The sequence below is a fragment of the Acanthaster planci genome, linkage group LG04 (genome assembly GCF_054643075.1).
Source record: "Acanthaster planci isolate LZ-2023a linkage group LG04, COTS_SCS, whole genome shotgun sequence".
Lineage (NCBI taxonomy): Eukaryota > Metazoa > Echinodermata > Asteroidea > Valvatida > Acanthasteridae > Acanthaster > Acanthaster planci.
The window spans coordinates 15,071,313-15,092,888 of record NC_141780.1 but is presented as its reverse complement, the minus strand read 5'-3'; the positions used below and the strand labels follow the sequence as shown (position 1 = coordinate 15,092,888).

Below are 21,576 nucleotides of genomic sequence, written 5' to 3'. Positions count from 1 at the left end.
ATTGACCCGTGGGTTTGACATCCTCATCCCGTTTTTATTATTTATTTATGGAAAATAAAGGGGGTAGAAATCGATCGTGGAAAGCCACCTAGGTATACCACAAAGATAACCCTGTGTCAGAAAGTGGAAAAAATGAAGTTGTAATGCAAGTGTAATTTGAAGTACACTGAATGGATTTTACGAAGAATAGGCTTTCCATATAGACACGCTCCAGTGATCCCAGATCATCAGGTGCGGACGGACCGGACTGGGTCGTATCCGGCCGAGATCTGAAACGGTACCGGTAAGCTTGGCACAGTCAGTTCACTTTCAACGTCAAGTGCGGCTGGCGAACACGAAAGTCTTCAAACGTGTAAGTAGCGCCTGGGCGCGCGCATTCTTTCGGCTTTACACTTTCAGTTTGCCGTGTCATTGGAGCGGTTTAAATAAATGCTCAAAACTTAACTGTTCCACCAATGATGACGATAATTTATTTCCAATGTTAACTTTAATAGCGCATTGATTAAGTTTATGTAGTTATTCGAGTAGGCCTAATTAGCATTTGTAAGTGATTTAATTTACTGAAAAGAGCGTTTTAAATGCTGGTTATTATTATTATTAAGTGCTTTATAGTGCTTTAGATAAAACATTCGACTTGATTATAGAAATAACTTAAGTTCCAACTCGCAAATAGTATCTTTGCATCAATTCTTTTTATAATGTATAGGAGTTCCTAATAGTTTTTCCTGAGGTAGACGTAAAAAATTAAAAAAAAATTCTGGTCAGTGACCAAAAAGGAAGAGCAGCAGGCTGACCAGAGACGGGGGGGGGGTTCAAGGGGAGGGGGGGAGCACTCAGCTGCAAACTGAGAAACCATTACCGGGAGGCTTCTGTTTTCCTTTTTTTCCCCAAAAGAGGGAGGAGTATCCTCCCTGCCTCCCCTTGCCATAAATTACTTGAATTTTCCAAATTTTGAGGGCACAGCAAAGCCGTTGTGAATTTACTGATAAAAGGACTAATTAAGTTTGGCACCAAGATCAACAAATGTGGATATTGATGCATTGCAGATCTGCATACAGATGTCAGACATACAGAATATGTGTTCTTTCAATTACTCACTTTATCCTGTGGTAAAAATACAGAAAGGATAAACAAAATCCAGACGGTTTTCAAAAAGGCAGCAGGAGCAGGACTCTCACTGGTAACTTTTTTTACTTCGCCTTACAATCTTTGCCTCGCATTGCAAACACCATGGCAAAACAGGGACCAAATGGAAAGTGAAAAAAAAGTACCTGCTGCTCTTGTGCTACTTTGCAAGAGGGTGGAGGCTTATCCAAGCAGCCTCCAGGCAGTGGATGTTCTTATCCAAACAGCCCACAGAGTGACCATAATGTGCGGGGGGGGGGGGGAATTGTTTTGTGTTTAGGTACTACAAAGTGACCTCAGTCAATACCTTTGTGGCTTAAATAAAGTGGCACTGGTATGCATTCATGCAGAGTACTTGAATCAAATATGATGCTTGCACTGAAGGGTACCCAACATGGGTGTGTGTGCACATGTGCAAGAGAAACCCTACCCCAATTTCAAGGAAAAACGAAATAGAGAAAACATGTACGGGATATCATACTTAACAAATGCATTCAATTTGTGTACTAATGTTAACCACTTCCGATCTGGCTCCTGGCTGGCTTCAGTATTTTCAAATACCAATTCCCTCACACAATACCAAAAGATTTTTCACCTTGCCTGATGAATACACCTTGGCCTCCTCCCCCCCCTCCACTCAGTCACTGACAGAGTTTTAGGGCTTACATATGGTGTGCACAAAGGCCCTGTCAGTGACACAATACATTGGGTACGTGCACAGGTATAGAAGAGGAAATTTCCACATTAAACTAATAAGCCACTGCACTAGTGGTTTAAGACCCTCATTGACAGGAAATAAAATCTCATCATCCACCGTATTTTCTGTATCAAATCACTGTGGCTGTGCCATTCATATTGGTCCCTTGTGAACCGTGATCTATGGTTGTGTTTTTGCACCCTTCAACCCAGCCATCCTGACATCAACCCTTTTCAACTCGGTCTCCTGCAGGACTCATGCAGTGCATATAGGACTTGAAAAATTGATCACTCCTCTCCTTTCTTTGTGTTGAAAACCTTAAAGCTGTTCCTGTCAATTGGTGCACACAGTTATGTGTAGTCTTCAGTAATATTTCACTATTTATCCAAATTTAACAGTCCTCAGTCCTCAGACTGATTACTGCAGTCTTTTCCAGAACTTGCACTGTGTATACAGTCAAGCCCAAAATTATTCATATCCTTTGAAAAATGTGGCAGTTTGCCATTTTGTTAAAACATTTGAACTGGACTCATGGTCAACGCATGCACACAAAAGCTAGAATTTCCTGTGCAAAAGCTCCTCTAAACTTTTGGTTGTCAGTTCTATCAGTGGGTCTTTCGATTGTAAATTCTGTTACCTGAATTTGGAATGGGTAGGAGTAATTTTTGACTTAACTGAAATTTATGACATGAAAATTTTGATTGCCCCTTTCCTTTCAGCGTGTTGAAAATCCATTAAACCAGGCTTGATGTGCCTCAACTTATGGGTAGTTTCTATAAACTGGCACTCAAACTGGTGCATTTATGCGGAAAGTTATTGGTTGATGCGTGGTTGGCATAGAGTAGGTAGTTATTGAAACTTGCCAGATGTTACACTCTTTAAAAAATGAAGCCTATGAAATTATACTCCCGTAGTGAAAGGCTGATCTTTTTGAGGGCTTTAATGATATCCAAAGATTTTCTTGAATTACACTTGATTCTTTGTGGAATGAGCATGTTGGATAATGTTTGTGGAGTGCCTACCGATACATGCACATGTTCATAGTGGCTTGATAAATACTGGTAGTGGTCACTCCTGAGAAGCTAAAACTTAGCTTCTCAGGATGAAGCTTAGTTGGAACTTTGATTTTGTCTTTTTCTGCAGTTCGACATGGCGGGCATTGACAAGCTCAACTGGTTCTGTGGAGACGACAACACCGAAAACCTGATTAATTTCACCTTTGACCTGAACCACACCCTGTACAATGCCTGCTTCGTGGACCTTGCCTACACGTTGCCACACCTGGCATTCCTTGTCTTGGGTGTCCTGGTTCTGTTCGTCCTCGGATGTTGCACTCAGATCCGGAGGAGGAAGTACACCTACCTGATTCCCTATCCTGGACACTACCTGCGCTGGGTGCTCTACATCTTGTTTGTACTGCTGGTGATCTCTGAGCTTGGCGAGGGAATCCTGACGGATCTGGGCGTGTACGGTGATCTGCCCACCAGACCCCACCTGTACGTGCCGGGTGCCCTGTCTTTGGTGGCAGCCCTGGTGTCAGTGGTCTACTACAACCAGATGGAGGTGTGGAACAGGCCGGGCATGGCCTGGCTCCTACTGATCTACTGGCTGGCAGCACTGGCCGGGGAGGTGGCTAGGTTCCTCAATCTGGACCATGACCCCAACGTGGATTTCTCGCTGATGCGGCTTGACTTGAATATAGCTGCCCTAGTTACCTATGCCCTCCTTGTTTTGTTTGAGCTTCACGTCATCAGAACTAAGGTTTGTAATCATTCTGAGGAGATCTGAGCAAGATTTATAAATAAGAAGCTTGTACCTTTCCCAAAGCAATCAGCACAAAAGGCAATTGCACAGAACTTTGCAAAAAGTTTTCATGGCCCACTTTCACAGTGCTGCTTACTGTGAAGGAAATTTGTTGTTAACCCCAAAGAACAAAAATTGCTAACTAACAGTAAGTGTATTTCATGGCAAACATTTCACGGTTGCTGTGCTTGGCACAAAACGTGCATTGGCACCCATAGAAATTTCAAACGTTTCACAACTAAGCTTAGCAAATGTTTTCTCCGAGGTTAATTGTGCCTTTCAGTTTGCTGTGCTTACTGAAATATATGTACGCGAAGCCTCCGTTAGCAGAAGATGGTTTGCTTGGCAGTGCTTCGAAATTGGGCCCAAGTATTTAATAACTTGCTCAGGGTTCCCGCGGCCTGGAAAGTCATGGAATTTTGTAAAAATAACTAAAGTCATGGAAAATTCATGGAATTTTTCAAACATTGTGTGTGATTTCTATTATCAGGAGTAAGTGCATAAAATGTGTGATTTTATTCGCAACTTTAAAGTCTGCATAGTCCAAGAAATTGCCTCATAGGGTCATGGATTTTCATCATTTGGTCATGGAAAAGTCATGGAAAAATCATGGAATTTAACTGTCCTTAAGTTGCAGGAACCCTGCGTGCTTTAGTTATGCATGCAGTGAGACTCAAAAAAGCGCACTCAAACTAGATTGACGGGAATCAATTAACTAAAGGTTAACTATAAGAGTACCGGTTTTTTTTCTCTTGCTACAACTAGGGATGTAGACACAAGGTGATAAATTCTGAGGCTGGTGGATTGCTGTATTGACTATAGATAAATTTGCTGTTTTCTGCAGTTGGGTATGATACTGAAAATTGCTGATAGCCAATCTTAATTCTTATTAATTTGTGATATTTGTTGGCACTCGCCACGCAGGTTTTTAAATGGTGCACCACGGAAGAGCGATTCCCAGAGGACCTGCTGCGGCCGGACATGCACTACATGCAAGAGTACTGCAACTTCCTCTCCTGTTTCATGTACTCGTGGATAGGCTGGCTGTACGTTGTAGGCTACGACCACAGTTTGGAGTATGAGGATGTGGGCAGTCTATCTGAAGTCCACACCACCAAGTACCAGAGTGATTGCCTCAATCGGGCCTTGAAGAAGGAGCAGGTATGCATGCAAATGTCACCTCAGTGGTTTGGATACAGTGAATCAAAGACAAACTGGAGATTAGAAAGATGAATTGATTTGTACTTTCGGAAAAAGCTTCGTACCAAAAAAAAATCAGATCTGGTCTCTGGTTGGCCTTGCAGACCTCAGACTGGTTGGCTTTATGTGTTAGCTGCCCAAGCATGGATGATTTTCCCATTAAATGTCATTGGGAATCACAGGAACTCATTTGGTTATGTGAATTGAGGTATTTGTCAATTTGTTGCCTGTGTAAAATGGAGAGTTAGATTTGCTCATGATAGTGGGAGTTAAAAAATTATTTTGCTTGTAATTTGAAATTTGCAGCCCATTGTTCAAAAGCCCTCAAGTTTTGTCTTGCCAAATTTGTGACGTCCTGCAAATATCTCTGAATAGGTTGCCATGAGTACATCTTGGAGTCGATTTGCACGTACCGTGTTTGCCTTTGCAGTTAAGCTCATTTTAAGTACAATAGGAACTAGCTCAAAGGGTTTTGAAAACCTGTTAAGAATTTAGTTCATCTAACCTTAACAAGTCCAATTTCTGTCTGTCACCAGGAAAGGGCCCGGGCGAAGGGCACATCTCTGAGCATGTTTCGGGTCTACGCGCGGGCTTATGGCTGGGATATGTTTCTTGCATTCCTGACCCGGGCGCTTGGGGACACCTGTGCCTTTGTACCACCATTTGCCGTCGCTGGTGTCGTCAGCTACGTCATGTCACCTGAGGAAGCACAGGAGAGTACTGTAAGTTAATGAAACAGAGAGTTTCAAATTGCTTATTGCCTAATGTCCAGTTGCCATAAACCTAGACGTGCTGGTTGCTGTGGGCTGACCTTTTTTGGAGTAATTACTGCAAACATACAGAACTTACTAAAAACTTGGAAATGTCAAAGTTGTTTTGGATTTGGATTGAGTAAAACTTACCATGCTACTTTGAAAGCTTTGTCATCAATTCAGTAGAATGTGAATCTTCAGACCAAAAGGAGGGAATGAGTTCTTCCGGTTGTCTTCTTAAATGTGATGAATAATTCTGGTCTTTATCAATCATACTGCTATCTTGTAACTGTGTACCTCACAGCAGGGGATATGGTTCAGGAAAAATTGCTCCCTCCCCTACCGAGACATCTTGCAAATTTTCTGTACTTTTTCAGAAATTGAAAGCACCATTTAATTGAAAAGCATTTTCAAAATGGTTCTACTGCGTACCTGATATAAGAGACTAAGGATTCTTCCATGGGTAAAAAAAAAATCCCACTCCCCCGTCCCTATACGTAGGTACCGACACCCCACAAGGCCACTAATTGGAACCTCAGAAATGCATGTGTTTAAAATTGCTCTTACGCTATCCCTGTCTTTAGAGCAAGTACATATCGGCAGCAGACTTCATCAGCAATGGCTTTGTCTTGGTAGTTATCCTGTTCCTCGCCACAGCCACAAGAGGAGTAGCCTTGCAAGGTCACTACCAGATAGTCATCCTGGCATCGGCGCATGTACAGATTGCCTTGCAGGTGCGTGCAGGTTCCTTCCCCTCCGCACCCATTCAGAATATCATGGCGATGCCTATGCCTTTTGGTCTTTTCTTAGGGGACGATGACTGGCAGTATTCATTAAAACTTACAAATTTGCCAATAGTTTTAACCCTGAGCTTGCTGGCATGTCCAACTATACTCCTCCTCAGGCGATGGTCTACGACAAGTCACTGCGTCTTGCCTCCTACACGCTGACTGGAGGGTCGATGACCGTGGGCCAGATCACCAACCACATGTCGGTGGATGCTCTCAACGTCCTGGAGGCATTTCAGATCCTGTTTTACCTCTTCAGTGTTCCATATCTGGTAGGGAGGCCGTAATCTTGGACTGTTTGCCGTTGAGTTATCTCCACAGGTGCCTCTGCTGTCTCGGCGTTTACTTAGCGGGGCAACGTTGGCATTGCGATTTTCATTCGTTTTGGGTAAATCAAGATTGAAGTTTGAGCTCAGCTACAGTGATCTTCAAAAAGTGAACCCTTCTGGTGCAGAATATATCAGACAACAGATTTAGTGCCACCCCAAAAAAGAAGGAAAAAGTGAAGGAAAGTGAAGGGAACAAATGAGCTACTTTTTGATGGTGGTAGGAACCCCCCCTTCCCCTGCCCCCAGTTCTGCCACTGCTGGTATAGACCTAACAAGATTGTGCTGCTAAAATGTCCAATTTTCTGGGTCGTATTTCCTTCCACTTCCTGTGTTTTTTTTCCTCCAGTGCATTGGCTACTTGATCATCTTGTACTACCAGCTGGGTGTGGCTGCTCTGATTGGCTTCTTCATTGTGGCAACCATTTTCCCGCTGTCCTCCTTCATAGCCAAGAAGACGGGACGTTTCCAGAAAAGTGCTTTGGTAATTAAATCCCGAATGTTTTCTTGAGGATAGTTAGGAAGGCCTAATGCTCCCTGGTTCATTTACCCTTCCTCCAGGACGCAACAGGATCAGGCCGTGGTTAGACGGAAAACAAGGCCATGTAGAACGACGTGTGTCATATGCACATTATGCCCAGAACGTGTACAGTACGTACTTTGTGCGTCCTGAGCATAATATGCATATGACGGACGTCAATCTACATGACCTCCTTTTCCGTCTACCTGTTTAATTGTGTGTGAGTGTGGAATAGTTCCGGCAATAAAGCTGGGCATTGTTCACACGTAAATGCACATGGCTTGGCTGGGCATTGGCCCGATAAAACATGTCTGGTACAAGAGAAGTCATCCTTTGTTGGTACTGGGGAGAAATTCCTCCTGAATACTCCACCAGGGAGGCTGACAAGGAGGCCTTCAGGAGATTGGAACTTAATATGACATGAGGTAATTATTATGGCATAAACGTAGTTGTCTGTAGTTTCTCCTAAAACCTGCTGATTAATGCGAATTAATGACAGTCTTCAAATTGTTTGTCGTCCTGCCTTGACCCCTTGGTTTTGGGTTTCAAGGTGTAACTGTAGCACCTGTTGGGATGAGGTGAGGGCTGATTTTGACCTGGGTTTTGACCTGTTGGTCATCGCGCCTCAATTGGTGGGTGTCCAATTTAAATTTGCCAGCATATCAGACACACGACCGTTTCTTGAGAAATCTCCACAAACAAATCTGGCAGCTCCAAATCTGTTTTGAAATTTTAAAATTTGAACCTTCTCTGGTTGCTTTGCTGACCCACAAATCCCTGACAGTACTTCCTGTAGAACATAATCAGTTTATCCCAGCCTAAACAACTTGCAGTAAACAAGAGCTCTGTGGAGAAGATTAGAGAAAGTCATTCACTGGTCTTCACCTAAGTGGGAGCATGCATTTCTGCCTATAAAACCACGCGATGCATTGTTATTTCAAACGTAATGTGTATCTGGAGCACCAACAGTGACAAAATTGCGCCAAACACCTTACCCTACTTCTGTTGCAAAAAATGGGACAGGATGAAAGGGGCTAAATGGTAGATTAAGAGGGGTTTTTCGACTACCTGCCTGCCTAATTGTTGAAATTTAGGGCTGCTGGGTTAAAGTGCTCTTTGAAGAAACAGATTGTTTTGAGATTTCCTAGAATTATTCCTTCAGGCAGGAACTTTAAAGGGGAGTTCTCTGCCTGTTGCATGTGTTATACTTCTCTGATATTTATTTAGTGATTTTAGAATTTCTGTTGTTATTTTTACTTCATTTAATTAGGCTTTCTTTTGACAATTGGCAGTTGTCTGTAGAGGGTGGACATGTGTATTAAAAAAGTTCCAAATTGATACTTTTTAACCATTTTAATTTTTGTCTGACCAAACGTGTATGTATGTGCACGATCAAATCATGCCAAAGTTGCACAAATGTGTTTAAAAGTGAGGAAGTCAAGTCCCATTCCCATCAGCAATACTAAGAGTTTAATACTAGAAGTTCATTGTAGTTGTAAATTAGTGAAGAATTTGACACTGCATTTGGTAATTATAGTGCCATTGATAAGTGTAGACTAAAAGCTAATGACGGTAAGGTACTCGGTCTCTGATTATGTTCTCTTTTCTTTCCATTTTGTTTCCACTTTCTTATATTCCATTTTATTTTCATGAAACGCTTGATAGAATTTGTGACATGATCCCTTGGTCCGGGTTTCTGACAGGAAAAAGGTGACGAGCGTCTGAAACGAACCAACGAGTTGCTGCAGGGGATCAAGCTGATCAAGCTTTACGGCTGGGAGGACATGTTCTACACGGCCATCAGCAAAGTCCGAGCCCTGGAGATCAGTTCCTTGCTCAAGCAGACTGCGGCAAAAGTCTTCATGTGTAAGTGAGAAGGTTTCTTGACAACTTTACCCTGGCAGCGTGGCCCAGTTATGTCATTTTTCATCAAGGTGAATTAAAATATCCTGCAATTTTGCAAGATCTGGCATGTAGTTCCTCCAAGATTGCAATTAAGGTTATGGTTGCATCTTCAAAATAGTGTGAAAAATATGACAAGGTTAACTAGAGTGGAATGTTCAAATCACCAGTTGGCATAATGATGGTGCATATAATTGATGCACAGTACTACAGGCAGTTGCCGGGTTTAGTGTGAAGTTCTCCATACATCCTTTATGGTATTAGATTATTATTAGATTAGGTTTGGAATTAACTCTGGATTCTAAAGTGGTTGCCAGAGCCTTGTGATGCTGATAAAAGGAAGAAATCTGATAGGGTGTTGGCTGGTGGTCCTACTAGATGTATCTTACCCTTAAAATTGAGTATCTTCTAGCAGTCAGCCAAAAACGTTTTGTTTCAGTTGTGCTTATTAAGGTCCTAAAAACTTTCTCCACTCTGTTGGAACTATACTTACACTATCAACACAGATTAGATTAGGTATAAATGAACTCTGGATTCCAGAGTGGTTGCTCATCGGAGCCTTGTACTGCTGATAAAAGGAAGAAATCTGCCCACAAAATTGAGAATCTCCAAGCAGTCGGAAAAAAGGTTTATTTCAGTTGGAACTATTATCAACACAGATGCAAATTGTTGCACAATAATTTCCATGCAAAGTGTTTACGTTTGTCTTCGAAAATTCATCAGGAAATCGATTGGTAGTCTGCTTCCACTGTTGGATGCCTTGACACCTGTTTATTTTGTGTAGAGCAGGAACGCTAACTATAAGACTCTCACCTCCCACTGCAAGTTTTGCTTGTCAAACCAAATACACTGATTTGAAATGTGCATCTGGGACTTGTTGGACGATTTCCTGATAATGTGGTTATCTCTGCTTGCAGTAACACTGTCCAACTCCTGCCCACTGCTCGTCACTTTGGTGGTGAGTATTTACAGCTTGTAGTCCTACAGCTTTCTAGAACTCCACTTTTATAGGTATTTCACACCTCTGTAGCATTCGCACCCCTATTATTCAAAAGTATTTGTATCATGTGCACGGCTGCCACATTCCTGACTGATGTGTATGCATAGTAGAGAAGACAGGGAGGGAGACATTTTTCACATTTTCACATCTTTTATAAGTGCTACTCGTGTGCTCTGGGTCACAAGGTCTATACGAGCAAAATAATGCAAATGCAGTCGATTTTCGATATAATATTGGGCGCGACAGAATTCTGATTGGAACCAATACACATCTTTGGGTATATACTGTCCTGTCCAGTCTTACAGCTTGTACACCACGCTAACAGGCAAGCATCTCACCCCGGCAGTAGCCTTCGGTTCTCTGGCGGCCTTCAACCAGCTGTTTTTCCCCCTCATGGTCCTACCGTACACCCTGATCACGACGGCCAACGCCGTGGTCAGCACGGGCCGCTTGAAGGCCTTCCTGGCCGCGCCGGAGATCGAGGAGCATTGGGAACCCAAACCCAAGGTGCATAAAGAGGTGAGTGTCGGGGTTCCTGGTGGCTTTTAATATTTAAATCATGTGAAACTTTTTCATAACAAGAGTTATCAAAAGTTTGACCTTTTGAACATGTTAATGGTGGGTTCCATGTATTTTATATGATGAACCTTGCATTTGAAGTAATTAGCGAAACCGTCTCTTTATAACTTGTCCAGTTTAAGCCAGTACTACAAGGAGAGAATTCTGTGGTGTAGTGAAGGGGATGGGTAACAGAAACGGAACTCTGTGCTGTCTGTGCCGTCCACTTCCGTTCAAAATTATGAAATGTACACATCTTACATACAAGACCCAGTGAATTTGCTTACAGCTAGCATCCCTTCAAACAACTGTTAGCACTCGTGGCTGCCCCCTGTGAAATTTTACCTTCATTACGCACAGTCGATCTCCTACAAATCGTTAAAGCACTTGTTATGACACTAGTCAGTACCAACCACAGTAGGCTAACGGAGATCACATTTATTAGATCTTTTCAAGACTGTTTCATTTTGTTCATTCAACAAAGGTGGTAATAAGGGATTTCCAAAATGACCACAAGCCAGAGGACCGACAGTGGCTCCTAGACGGACAGAACCACGAGCAGGACTTTGGTACCTTCTCCCCCAATGCATCTTTGTCCACCGGTCTCACATACGTACCTGACGACATGGCCTGTCGGGTTAGAACCCTTGAGATCCATCTTTCTAAATTAATTTCATGAGCCCATGAGGGATGCAATTTATGACATGATACTTTAATAAATATAATAATCAGTTTTTATATATTGTGGAATATCTCTATGTGCTTATTATCTAAAGTTAGGAGTTATTTGAATACTGTTATGTGCTTTGTTTATGCATGTGCTTTTCTCAGGACGGGGCTCATTCTCAACATCCGATTGAGAAGTGTTACTTGAGGGAATTGAGCACTGACCATCAGTAGATTTATGGTCACTCCACTCCACACCACCCAACCCCACCCGATCCCCAACCCTACCCAAAACCACCCCACCCCGTCCCCATTCCATTCATATTTCTAATTCAAGTCATTTCAATTCAAGTGGCTTGAATTCAATTCAATTCACTTCAAGTTATTTGAATTCAAGTCAGTCAATTCAGTTCAAGTGATTTGAACTCAATTTATTAATCCTCAGGAAATTTGTCTCCTCACATGCAACACATTAGTCCAACTAATTAAAGAAACGAATTGGAACATAATCAAAGTAACCATAACAATTACATGGTTACACGTCTATTACAGAAAGCAGCCAAAAGTTAAAAAAAAGTCATGACAACAGGACTGTACCTGCGTTAGCCTGTGGTGATAAAATTAAACATGATTATAAAGTACTGATATTGGTTGCCTAGAAGGCGCATGGAAAAGGAGACACATGAATGGTTTCTTGCAGAGCCTGTGCTAAACTTTCCATTCCGGCCCCCATGAGGACACATCTGTGAATTAAACAGTAACGTCATTACCTCTCGGGTTTAACATTGCCGTAATTTTGTATGTCTTTGCCTTATTCATTTGAAATGTTAATTTAACAATTTCAACTTGAAAAGGGATACGATCCGTTCCTATTCAATCCTAGCTAGGCTGTTCTGAACACAGTCGTAGCAAAGTTTACTTAAGAGTCTTCATTTTATGTGAATTTTATGTTGCAAATTTGTGTTTCTGGCTCATTTGTAACCCCAAAAATGAAACCAACCATAAGCCATAACAGGCATATAGACATTGATGTAACTCCTTGTTTGACATTCACTCTCTGGTCATTTACCCACATGACAGATTGACGGCAGTTTTACCTGGGATGAAGGCTATTTCATGCCTACCCTCAACAACATTGAACTGGACATTCCCATGGGTAAGTCTTGTAGACAACTCAGCATTATTTAAGGACTCGCTGAGATGTTTCTCCCTAGCAAGCTGAGCAACTCTTTGCAAATATTTCTTGTATTAATTATTTTTTTACTGTAAATTGTGTATTCTTACAGAGCACCAAGTACTAAAAAGTAATACGCTGTGCAGTAAAATAGCTGTGCTTGTCAATTAAGCAACTGACAATAGAGTGCTGCTGTTTGGATGCCAAAACCTCAGTACCCATTTGGGAATTGTCAGAGAATCATTCAGAATAAGGCAATGTGGACTTTACAGCTTAAAATATTTTGGATGTGATTTTTACAGGGGAATTCATTTCGATCAGTGAACATGACCGTGAATTGGTTTTGTTAGAGCTTCTTAAAGCAATAAGGCGTGTGCGGTACAATGCGTAACTGTATTTGACGGATGATTTACTGTATTACAAAAATGCAGGAAAGGAACTGCTTAATTTAAAATGTGCTTTTGAATCAGGCGAACGTGAGGTATTTGCATCACCGTTGTATGAAAAGTTAATTCTTGTAGTTGCTAGGGTCAAGCCGTGTATCTTCTGATTTACACGTCCCGTTGGGTTGAAACTTTGCAGGAAACTAGAAAGTGAAGTGTCATAGACAAAAATTGACCTCATGTGACAACAATGTCATCAGGAGACAAGTCACGTGACATTAAAGGTGCACTCTTTAAAGCCCTATATCTCCTGAAGTACTCTGTGGTTAAGCATTCCTGTTGCACTTTTATGAAAGTACACAGGACTAGCACTGCAGAGGACGGGTTGCCTTCCTTGTGTCACTGACATGCAAGCGTCTTTTTAAAGACCCCCGTAAATGTGACATGTACATGTGTACACTGCATGAAGTTGTATTTGGATAAAGTTTCCAATGGTTCATTTGACTCTACCTTATGCCACTGTCGTTCAAGTTGTCTGAGAAGGACATCGCTGTGTTAGAGTTAGGGTGTACGCTAAACTACTTCATCAATTTGAGTGTGAATTATGGTGGAAAGGTTTGATGTTGGATACAGGAGCAAGTCCACACACTGTACATGTATGCAAGACATGAAAGAATGTCGTTGTTATGCGATACCAAACACGACAAGGTTTTGTTTGGAATTTCTTGTTTCCTTTTTTAGCTCTGAGAGTGTAGTTTGTGCACAGAATTCAGGGGTCGCAATTCTTTCTAAGATGACTATGGGTCACAAGGAAACTTTGTCGTGATTTTCTTAGAGAACTAATTTTTCATCAAATTTCTCTTCCCTTCTCGTCCCACTGTTGCCATTGTCAACTTCAATCCATTCAACTTTAGAAAAAAAATCTCACTTTTCCAATATTCACACTGTTGAATCAGTTCGCATTCACTTTTCACAATAGTCACAATTATATTTTGTTCATTGAGCCCTGTTATATTGGCACTTGGTGCATGGCCCCACATTCAACAACGCTCCTCTTGGAAACATTTTTTTGGGGGGGACTGATTAGAGATTGAGTGATTCGTATGTGAAAGCTGTGGCATTTCACAAAGGAACAAATTACATTGAGCGACTGAGCAAGAGGTTGCTTTAGTGCTTACAGTTCGCTGATCTGTACAAATGCTTTCATGATATCAAGTCAGATTTTTATCTTTTGTCACAATCCTTTACAACGGCCTGGAGATTTCTGAGCATGGCATAACATTTGAGTAGCAAGCTAGGGCCTGCTCAAGGGCAAATATCCAGAATTAAATTATTTTTTCAAGGATGGAATGTGAAGATTTCTTTACTATTCCAAGGTGCCAGTCTAAATTTACGGGCTTTTACTCGCATTGAGAAGGAAGGAAAAACGAAAGAGTCCAAAGTAAATATCCTTCTTGTCATATCCTGCTTTTTAGGGGGTTGACTATTCCTCTCCCCCCCATCTGCTAGTCAGTGGCCAGGAATGCAAAGGCTGTCACATTTTTTACACCTACATGTATGAAAGCAGTGCCCAGTCTTATGGCTGATTTTTAAACAGCAATCAGTATGCTGCTTTCCCAGTTCTTGACGGATTTCGAAAAAAAATTGATCTAATGGAAGTTAGCCTTCAGAACTTTGAAATGCTAAATCAGCTGAGCTACAACAGCAAAATGCCTTGGGCAGTTTTGGTGTATAATTGACGAGAAAGTTCAGTTGGTATAAAAAAAATGCACACGGGTGCAGTGCTTTTCCTTTTCCCACAGAGATTTGGAAGGGGTGTGCTACTACTTTTATCCCATCTGCATGTGCATGGATGTCTTTCATAATGTCCTTTTTGTGAGTTTTAATCTCAGATTAAAGGACATGCGGGCGAGAATGTGGGCCTGTTTGTTTCAAGCAGATCCAGATCGTGATCAGTAATCCGACATTGGTTCATTGACATCAAAACCCGCCTAATGGATAGCACGAATCCGCTTTGGGATCATTGATTGAGATCCAGATACATATAAAACAAACAGGCCCTAATTATAAAGGGGATAGTGCTCTCGTCGTGTCCCATGGAATAATATACATTGTTGTTCTGTTCTTCGGTGCATGCATATTCACGTACATACAAGCCTTTCATGATGCTCTCCCACAGGCAAGCTGACCATGATCATAGGCCAGGTCGGGGCGGGTAAGTCGTCCCTGCTCTCAGCCCTCCTCGGCGAGATGATCACGGTCTCCGGGGGAGTCCAGTGGAACCGGTAAGCTGTCTGTTCACGTTTGTCCCGTGTCAACAGTCTTTGCCTCAGGGCCCTGAGCTCAAAGTACCAGAGTGTGTCTAGCTTTAGCCAGTCAATAAGGAAAAGGGAGCAACATTTATAACACCTGTGCTTATGATATGATAAATTTTTGTGGAGCAGGGCCAAAGCTCAGGCTCTCAGCCTCCTGGAGAGAACAAAAGAATTCTGTCATGCCTAGTAACAATATTCTGTTTGGCCAAATCGCTACACATACATGCACATAACGTTACCTTTTTTGGCATGTACAGGGTACAGAGTTCATTGCTTGGTTACAAAGCGGCAATAATGTCTTTTGAATTCCGGCCTAATCTGCCTTTATCAAAATGTCACTGCCGAAGGCTCTTGTATGGAGACAAAAACAGAATTCCTTGCTCGAGTCACCTCTCTCACCTGATACCTGGCTACGTTGATGCGGAGTCGGGAATGTCTGATCTCCCACAATGAACATACATGTATAATGTACAATTTTTTCTGGTGTAGATTTATTCTCCTAGAGAGTTTTCTAGGAAAAGTCTTAAACCCATTCATTGATAAAGATAGGTCTTACCCCCAGGGGAATTTTAAAAGGAAAATAAAAGTCTAAGATCCATTCATTGAAGACTCTTTGTGTTTTTTTTCCTACCCTTTCTATTGAATGTACCCGCTGTAGCAAGTATTATTTAGCTCCCTCTACTTTCAGGTTTGTTGCCTAGCAACCGTCTGCCCACTTGAACTGCATTGGTCTTCAACCTTTTTCTACCTTCCCTGTTGATTTTACAATAGGAATTAAATTGCATTGTAGTGATTCGGGCTTAATAAATCACATTACAGCGACTCTGGTTATACTTAAAGACCGACTGCGCCTGCTAAATCATGTATAGTGACCAACATGTATAGTGGGCACGTATCATCCCCATATATCAATGTGTGTTTTGAGAGTTGTTTAAAAACAGTAAAAGCCGACATTAGGGCTTTATATCAGTAGTCTGAGTATGGTACCTACCATCGGCTTCATTTTTGGTAAGTGATACTTATGAAACACTTTGCTTATGGTGGACGTCATGTTTGTTGATATCTAATACCCACTGTGAGTTACGTGACTTAGCGGGTGCAGTCGGTCAATTATGTGGACTTTTTGCCTGAGCCTGTCACTGCAAATTAGCCATTGGTTTGGGAGTAGAGTACACTGCAGTCTCCCCCTGTATATAGCATCCAAAAGTTGACATATATATTAAGTGAAGTGTCAAAAGCATGCAAGTATATCTGGTATATTCTAAATAATTCAAAGAGGGAAGGGTAAGGACCAACCTAAAATTGAAGAGAATTAACCCTCCTAGGCTGAAGTCACTCTTTGGGTCACTTGATAAACGCCTCAAAGAAGCACAGCTGTGTTGTGTTGTGCACTGCACCAACATGCAAGAGAGTGACCTTGGGCACTTGTACATATTTGTGCTGTAAAACTTAAGGAGGGTTAATGTAATGAGAAATTTTATCTGTTCGTTGTAATTACCTGCTACTGCTTGGTCAAGAATGTATTAGAGAAACAGTTCATTTCTTAATTCTGTGTTGTGCATTTTAACTACTTCGGGGAGATCTAGCCCATACAGGTCAGATTTTCTGTCTGTCCGTCTGTCTTTAATACGCTGTCTGTTGGTATACATGGTGCCCGACTCATTCCTGTCCGTAGTTATGAGCTTAATGCACTGTGCATGTGCAGCATTGTAAGTTTTTCACATACATTTTTTTTACAAACTGATTCTAATGCTATGGCTGAAGCTCACCTGCTTCATATGTAAACTTGATCAAATCAGCTACATATGTAGGTCATCTACTTGTTCCGTTTCCAATGCCCTTGATCATTTCCTTCCACATTTTGAACCCCAACTTTGATCCCTCTTGACCTCCAGTTTGGTCCATGTGGTAATGTTCGAGTAAGAGGTGGCGTTTAGGTGAAATGTGCCATCCGTAGATTGAGATCCATAGGCCTCATTGTCGGAGCACTCGTAGCCCACAGTATATTTCAATAATATTTTTGGTGACTTGTAGATTTTGTTCATGTGATATGTCAGGTTATTTAGAATTATGAAATACATGTACTACAGTTTCTACCATCATTCATACGTTGCCAAATTTTGACAAGTTTCTTGAGTATTGATATTAATTTTCCCACCCTTCAAAAATGCAAGCATTTCCCAAGATGTTTTATATTCCCTTCTGCAGGAATTGCCGCTGTGTTGCATACGGGGCACAAAAACCATGGCTGTTGAACGCAACACTCAAAGACAATGTACTCTTTGGTAACAGTTATGACAAGAAAAGGTTGGTAAAAGAGCAAATGTGGCACAATCCTGCCCATACATTTTGCTCCTGGAAGTTAACATCTTAAGTATCTGAATATCTAGAATACTAATTTAAGCCTGAAAGAACCATATTTCTAATTCATGTTCCATTTCTCTGTTTTACTACCATCACACAGTTGGAGGGCAAATAGGGCAGAGATTTCAGCAAAAATCATTTTGGGCTGATCTGTCTCTTAAAAACGAGCACAGTATGTCTGATTTGCATGAAATTAGTGTCAAAATGGGAGACATTACTGGAAACATACTGACAGTTGGACGCGAAAATATTGCATCGTAATGATGTCGGTGAAATGTCAAAGGAACGGTGGAGAAAATGTATGGGCGTATTCAAAACCCCGTTCTCATGTTAGAACGGGGTTTCAAACGGGGAGAATCAACATGCGAACAAGATTCTCACTCCCACTTCCTGGGGAGTGGATGAAGAACATCAAGATCAGAGATGGCGGATATGTAGGCACATACCGTAATTCAACGTTGGTTTCAATGTTACATAAAATAAAAAACACTCGTGGCTATCAGAGAGAATTTACCCTGACTATTTAATGTAGATATTTGGGGATTTTATTTAATGTGAGATGGTAAATGTCATGTCATCTTTTCATTTGGTGTCAAAATGGCGACTGTCGCTGTCTTGACCTTCAGCTGCATTCCTTTTGCATTTCAATGTTCGTAATCAACAACCCAAGAACACTGTTCGTGAGTGTCATGAGAATGGGGTTTCGAATAAGCCCTAGAAGTGTGACAGATGGATTCTGCACTTTTTTTTAACCCTCATCATGATGAACCCAGCAAGGTTATGCAGGATTTCAATGGTCCCTAGGGGGTTAGGGTTAAGTTTACTCTGACTACCTAGGATAATCGATATTTATATATATTGCCAGTAAAATCCCAAATTTCTTTCCCTGAAATGTATTCTGCACAATACTGTATCTCACTTAATTTCTTTAATCCTTTGGTCTTGGTATGTATTGATTAGCAGCGCGATTGAAGTCAACCACCTCATCCAGTTTTAATAATCTTTCTCTGCCACTTTTATTCGTCACCAGCATCTCCTTCCAAGTCCAATAAGATGGGCGGTTTACAATCGAGCCACCAAGAGGTTGCCACAGAGATGCCTTGTTTTAAGTTTATGGTCCACAAAAATGGGGTCGGCTCATGGTTTTTTGTATTGGAGCAAATGTCGGTGGAGAACTTGAAGACATATTTGGATTGATTGGGATATTCCTTGCGTCACAAAAAAAATCACCTCCTTGATTAATAGGGGCTTTCCACAAGAGTGTTCCTCCAACACATGGCCTAGCCTATGTAGAAATTTAGATTGATGTTGGGGCATTTAAAACAAGCAATCTCTGTTTTAGAATCCACTGTTTTTTTCTCAAAAGTACATGGACGCCGAATGGGAAAAAAGCAGTATGTAACAGGCATCATTTACAATAAAAACAGATTTCGCGTATTGTGATTGGGCCAACGCGTTGCAAGCTCTTGGAGGCACACTATATTGTGAGTCGCCCGTATCAACATGATACTCAAAACCCTTTCAAATCCTCATCCCAGACAAACAAGCGCAGGAAACTATTCAAGTTCCCAGCACACAGCCCAACGAACGGGTAGCACTTTGTTGACCCGATATTCCCACAATGCACTGCAAAAATGGCCTCTCTGTGACAACATATCTGTGGCGCACTGCATTGTGAATCACCCGTATTTAGTAGGTGTTTTCTCTTTTGCCAGGTACAAGAAGGTGATATCGGCCTGCTCCCTTCAGCCGGACATCGACATCCTGCCCGCTGGAGATCAGACGGAGATCGGAGAGAAGGGAATCAATCTGAGTGGAGGGCAGAAGCAACGAGTCAGCGTAGCCAGGGCCATGTACAGTGAAAACAACATCGTGATTCTGGTAATTAGATATTCTGGATGCTCATTATCTTAGAGTTGAACAGGGTTTTTTATTTCAAAGAAACTGAAGCTTTTGCCAGTACCACCAGTGAGTTGCATTTTGAGCATAAAATGCATGCGAAATAGAATCCTCACATGTTGGGCCACAGGCACACCAATCTCCATATAAGGAGATTGTTTACCACTACTTGTGAAAGGCATATACAATAGCATGTCTGGAGGGATGTCTAAAAAAAAGATGAAATCAACATGTTCAACAAAGTCATTGGAGATTTGTAACTTTTAAATTAGTTTTGACTTTCAGACTCAAAAGTTATTCATGAATGCATGGGAATAATTATGTGCTTTGTCAACTGGAAGATTAAGACCAGCTCTGGAGAATGGACGCTTGTAATGTTGCAGGCTTGGGACATTAGCATTGTCCTGGTTGAGGGTGGGACGTTTGTTTAATAGTTTAAACAAGAAAAGTTTCAAACCCGCTTACAGATTTCCCAAACACCCCTTTTAGAGATTTGATGTTTTGATTGATGCGATGGGACACTCGTTTTTATTGTAGACGATGCTGTTGTTTCCCATTCGACATCCCTGTACTTTTTGAGAAAAAAACAGTGGATTCTAAAATAATAAACATTGTTTGTTTTAAATGCATGCCCCAACATCAGTCTACATTTTTACAAAGGTTGGGCTATATGAACTATGTAATTATGCATATATGAAAAGACTGATGTACATGTAGATGGTGGGTTCCTCTAGTGCTGGCTAAACGTTTATATGGTATTTGAAAGTTTTTGTATTAAACGTTTTTGAAATTAAACATAAATTCCTACCCTTAGTCCCAGCTCAAGACTGGTGAAGCACGTATTCCATTATTAAAATGTTTCAGTTCTATCTAAACAGTGGCTCCAAAATGCACTGTGCACAGGAGGTGTGCTTAATGTTTAACAACAAACTGTCACAGAAATTTCTCCATCAAACAGTGAGTGTCCATCTGTCCATCCTTTTGTCCAGGATGATCCTCTCTCTGCCCTCGACGCGCATGTGGGCAGTCACCTCTTCAAGAAAGGGATCGAAGGGTTCCTGATGAAAAAGAGCAAGCGTACGGTCATCCTGGTCACTCACCAGATTAAGTACGCGGAAAGAGCCGATCTGGTAGGAGTTACTCTCTTAGATTTGTGTACTGCAACAAACTATACTTCTGTCAATGCTGTGGAGTTAATCTGATTCTCATTTTTGGTTGTACTTTTTTAAAGGGTATTTTGCTGCCTTTTTTATTTTGATACTGTTGTAAGTTCCCATATTCATGAGCAACATTGTCATGTCGTTCTCAGAAAGAAATCTCAATGTCTTATTTTGTTCATAAAATAGTGCTGGTTTTGTATTAAATACATGTATGTAACTGGCCTTGATTTTGTTTTCTTTAGTGATTCGTTTGTAAGTACATAGCATTCAGCCTCTGAGCAGTCTAAACACTTTTCAGGGACTAAATTCTTGCTTCACGTTGTCAACAGAAAAACCTACATGCATAGTGTATGCTCTGAACTCTGTCTTACTAGAATGACATCACAGCAAGAATGCCCTTGAAGAGTTTTCTAGGAAGTCTCGGACCACTATGATTAAAAGGGAGCACTTTTCAATACACGTTATTAAAAAGACTGTTAAACAGTTTTCATACATTAAAGAAATCTAGAAAGTTGCCGAAAAAGTGTGTCTACCTAACCTGTATTCCTGCTGCCCTTTAAAGGCCTGAAAACTCAGAGTATTTATTGTCATTGATACGACACCACTGCTGGACTTGTCATTACATCTTCATCCTCCCAATCTCACCCCTAATTTTCGAAATTGCCCTCACGTGCATGTGCATGGTCAGATTGTGTACATGAAGGACGGCCGGATCGAGAACCTCGGCAACCTGGAGGAGATACGGGAGGAGAACCCGGAGCTGGTGGCCACCTGGACCCAGGAGGGCTCTGGCGAGACCGGCCAGCCAGTGCAGTCGGACTCGGAGACCTCCGGCAACGAGTCAGCCAGCACGGTTGATGAGGAGAGAGCTAAGCTCATGCGTCAGGTCTCCGCCTTGAAACAGGTGGACAGGGGCGAGTCAAAGAGTAAGTTTTTGCATGCTG

The 21,576-nt window shown here is 41.6% G+C and overlaps 1 protein-coding gene across 7 annotated transcripts in view; it reads left to right on the top strand.

The window, feature by feature from the left end:
- The window catches only part of LOC110974025 (ATP-binding cassette sub-family C member 8-like), a 42,334-nt gene that overhangs the window by 5,753 nt on the left and 15,005 nt on the right, over positions 1–21,576 (top strand). For 5 of the 7 annotated variants that reach the window (XM_022225322.2, XM_022225328.2, XM_022225324.2 and 2 more), the window contains 16 exons: positions 2,966–3,583; positions 4,550–4,786; positions 5,362–5,547; positions 6,162–6,311; positions 6,482–6,637; positions 7,041–7,175; positions 8,915–9,077; positions 10,031–10,071; positions 10,411–10,632; positions 11,156–11,308; positions 12,418–12,493; positions 15,074–15,179; positions 17,418–17,516; positions 19,289–19,454; positions 20,462–20,602; positions 21,321–21,558. In XM_022225322.2, coding sequence (XP_022081014.2) covers positions 2,966–3,583; positions 4,550–4,786; positions 5,362–5,547; positions 6,162–6,311; positions 6,482–6,637; positions 7,041–7,175; positions 8,915–9,077; positions 10,031–10,071; positions 10,411–10,632; positions 11,156–11,308; positions 12,418–12,493; positions 15,074–15,179; positions 17,418–17,516; positions 19,289–19,454; positions 20,462–20,602; positions 21,321–21,558 — 2,887 coding nt within the window. Of the gene's footprint in view, positions 1–83; positions 353–947; positions 1,181–2,965; positions 3,584–4,549; positions 4,787–5,361; positions 5,548–6,161; positions 6,312–6,481; positions 6,638–7,040; positions 7,176–8,914; positions 9,078–10,030; positions 10,072–10,410; positions 10,633–11,155; positions 11,309–12,417; positions 12,494–15,073; positions 15,180–17,417; positions 17,517–19,288; positions 19,455–20,461; positions 20,603–21,320; positions 21,559–21,576 lie in introns of those variants that run through there. The other 2 variants (XM_022225326.2, XM_022225329.2) reach the window with 2 other exon arrangements.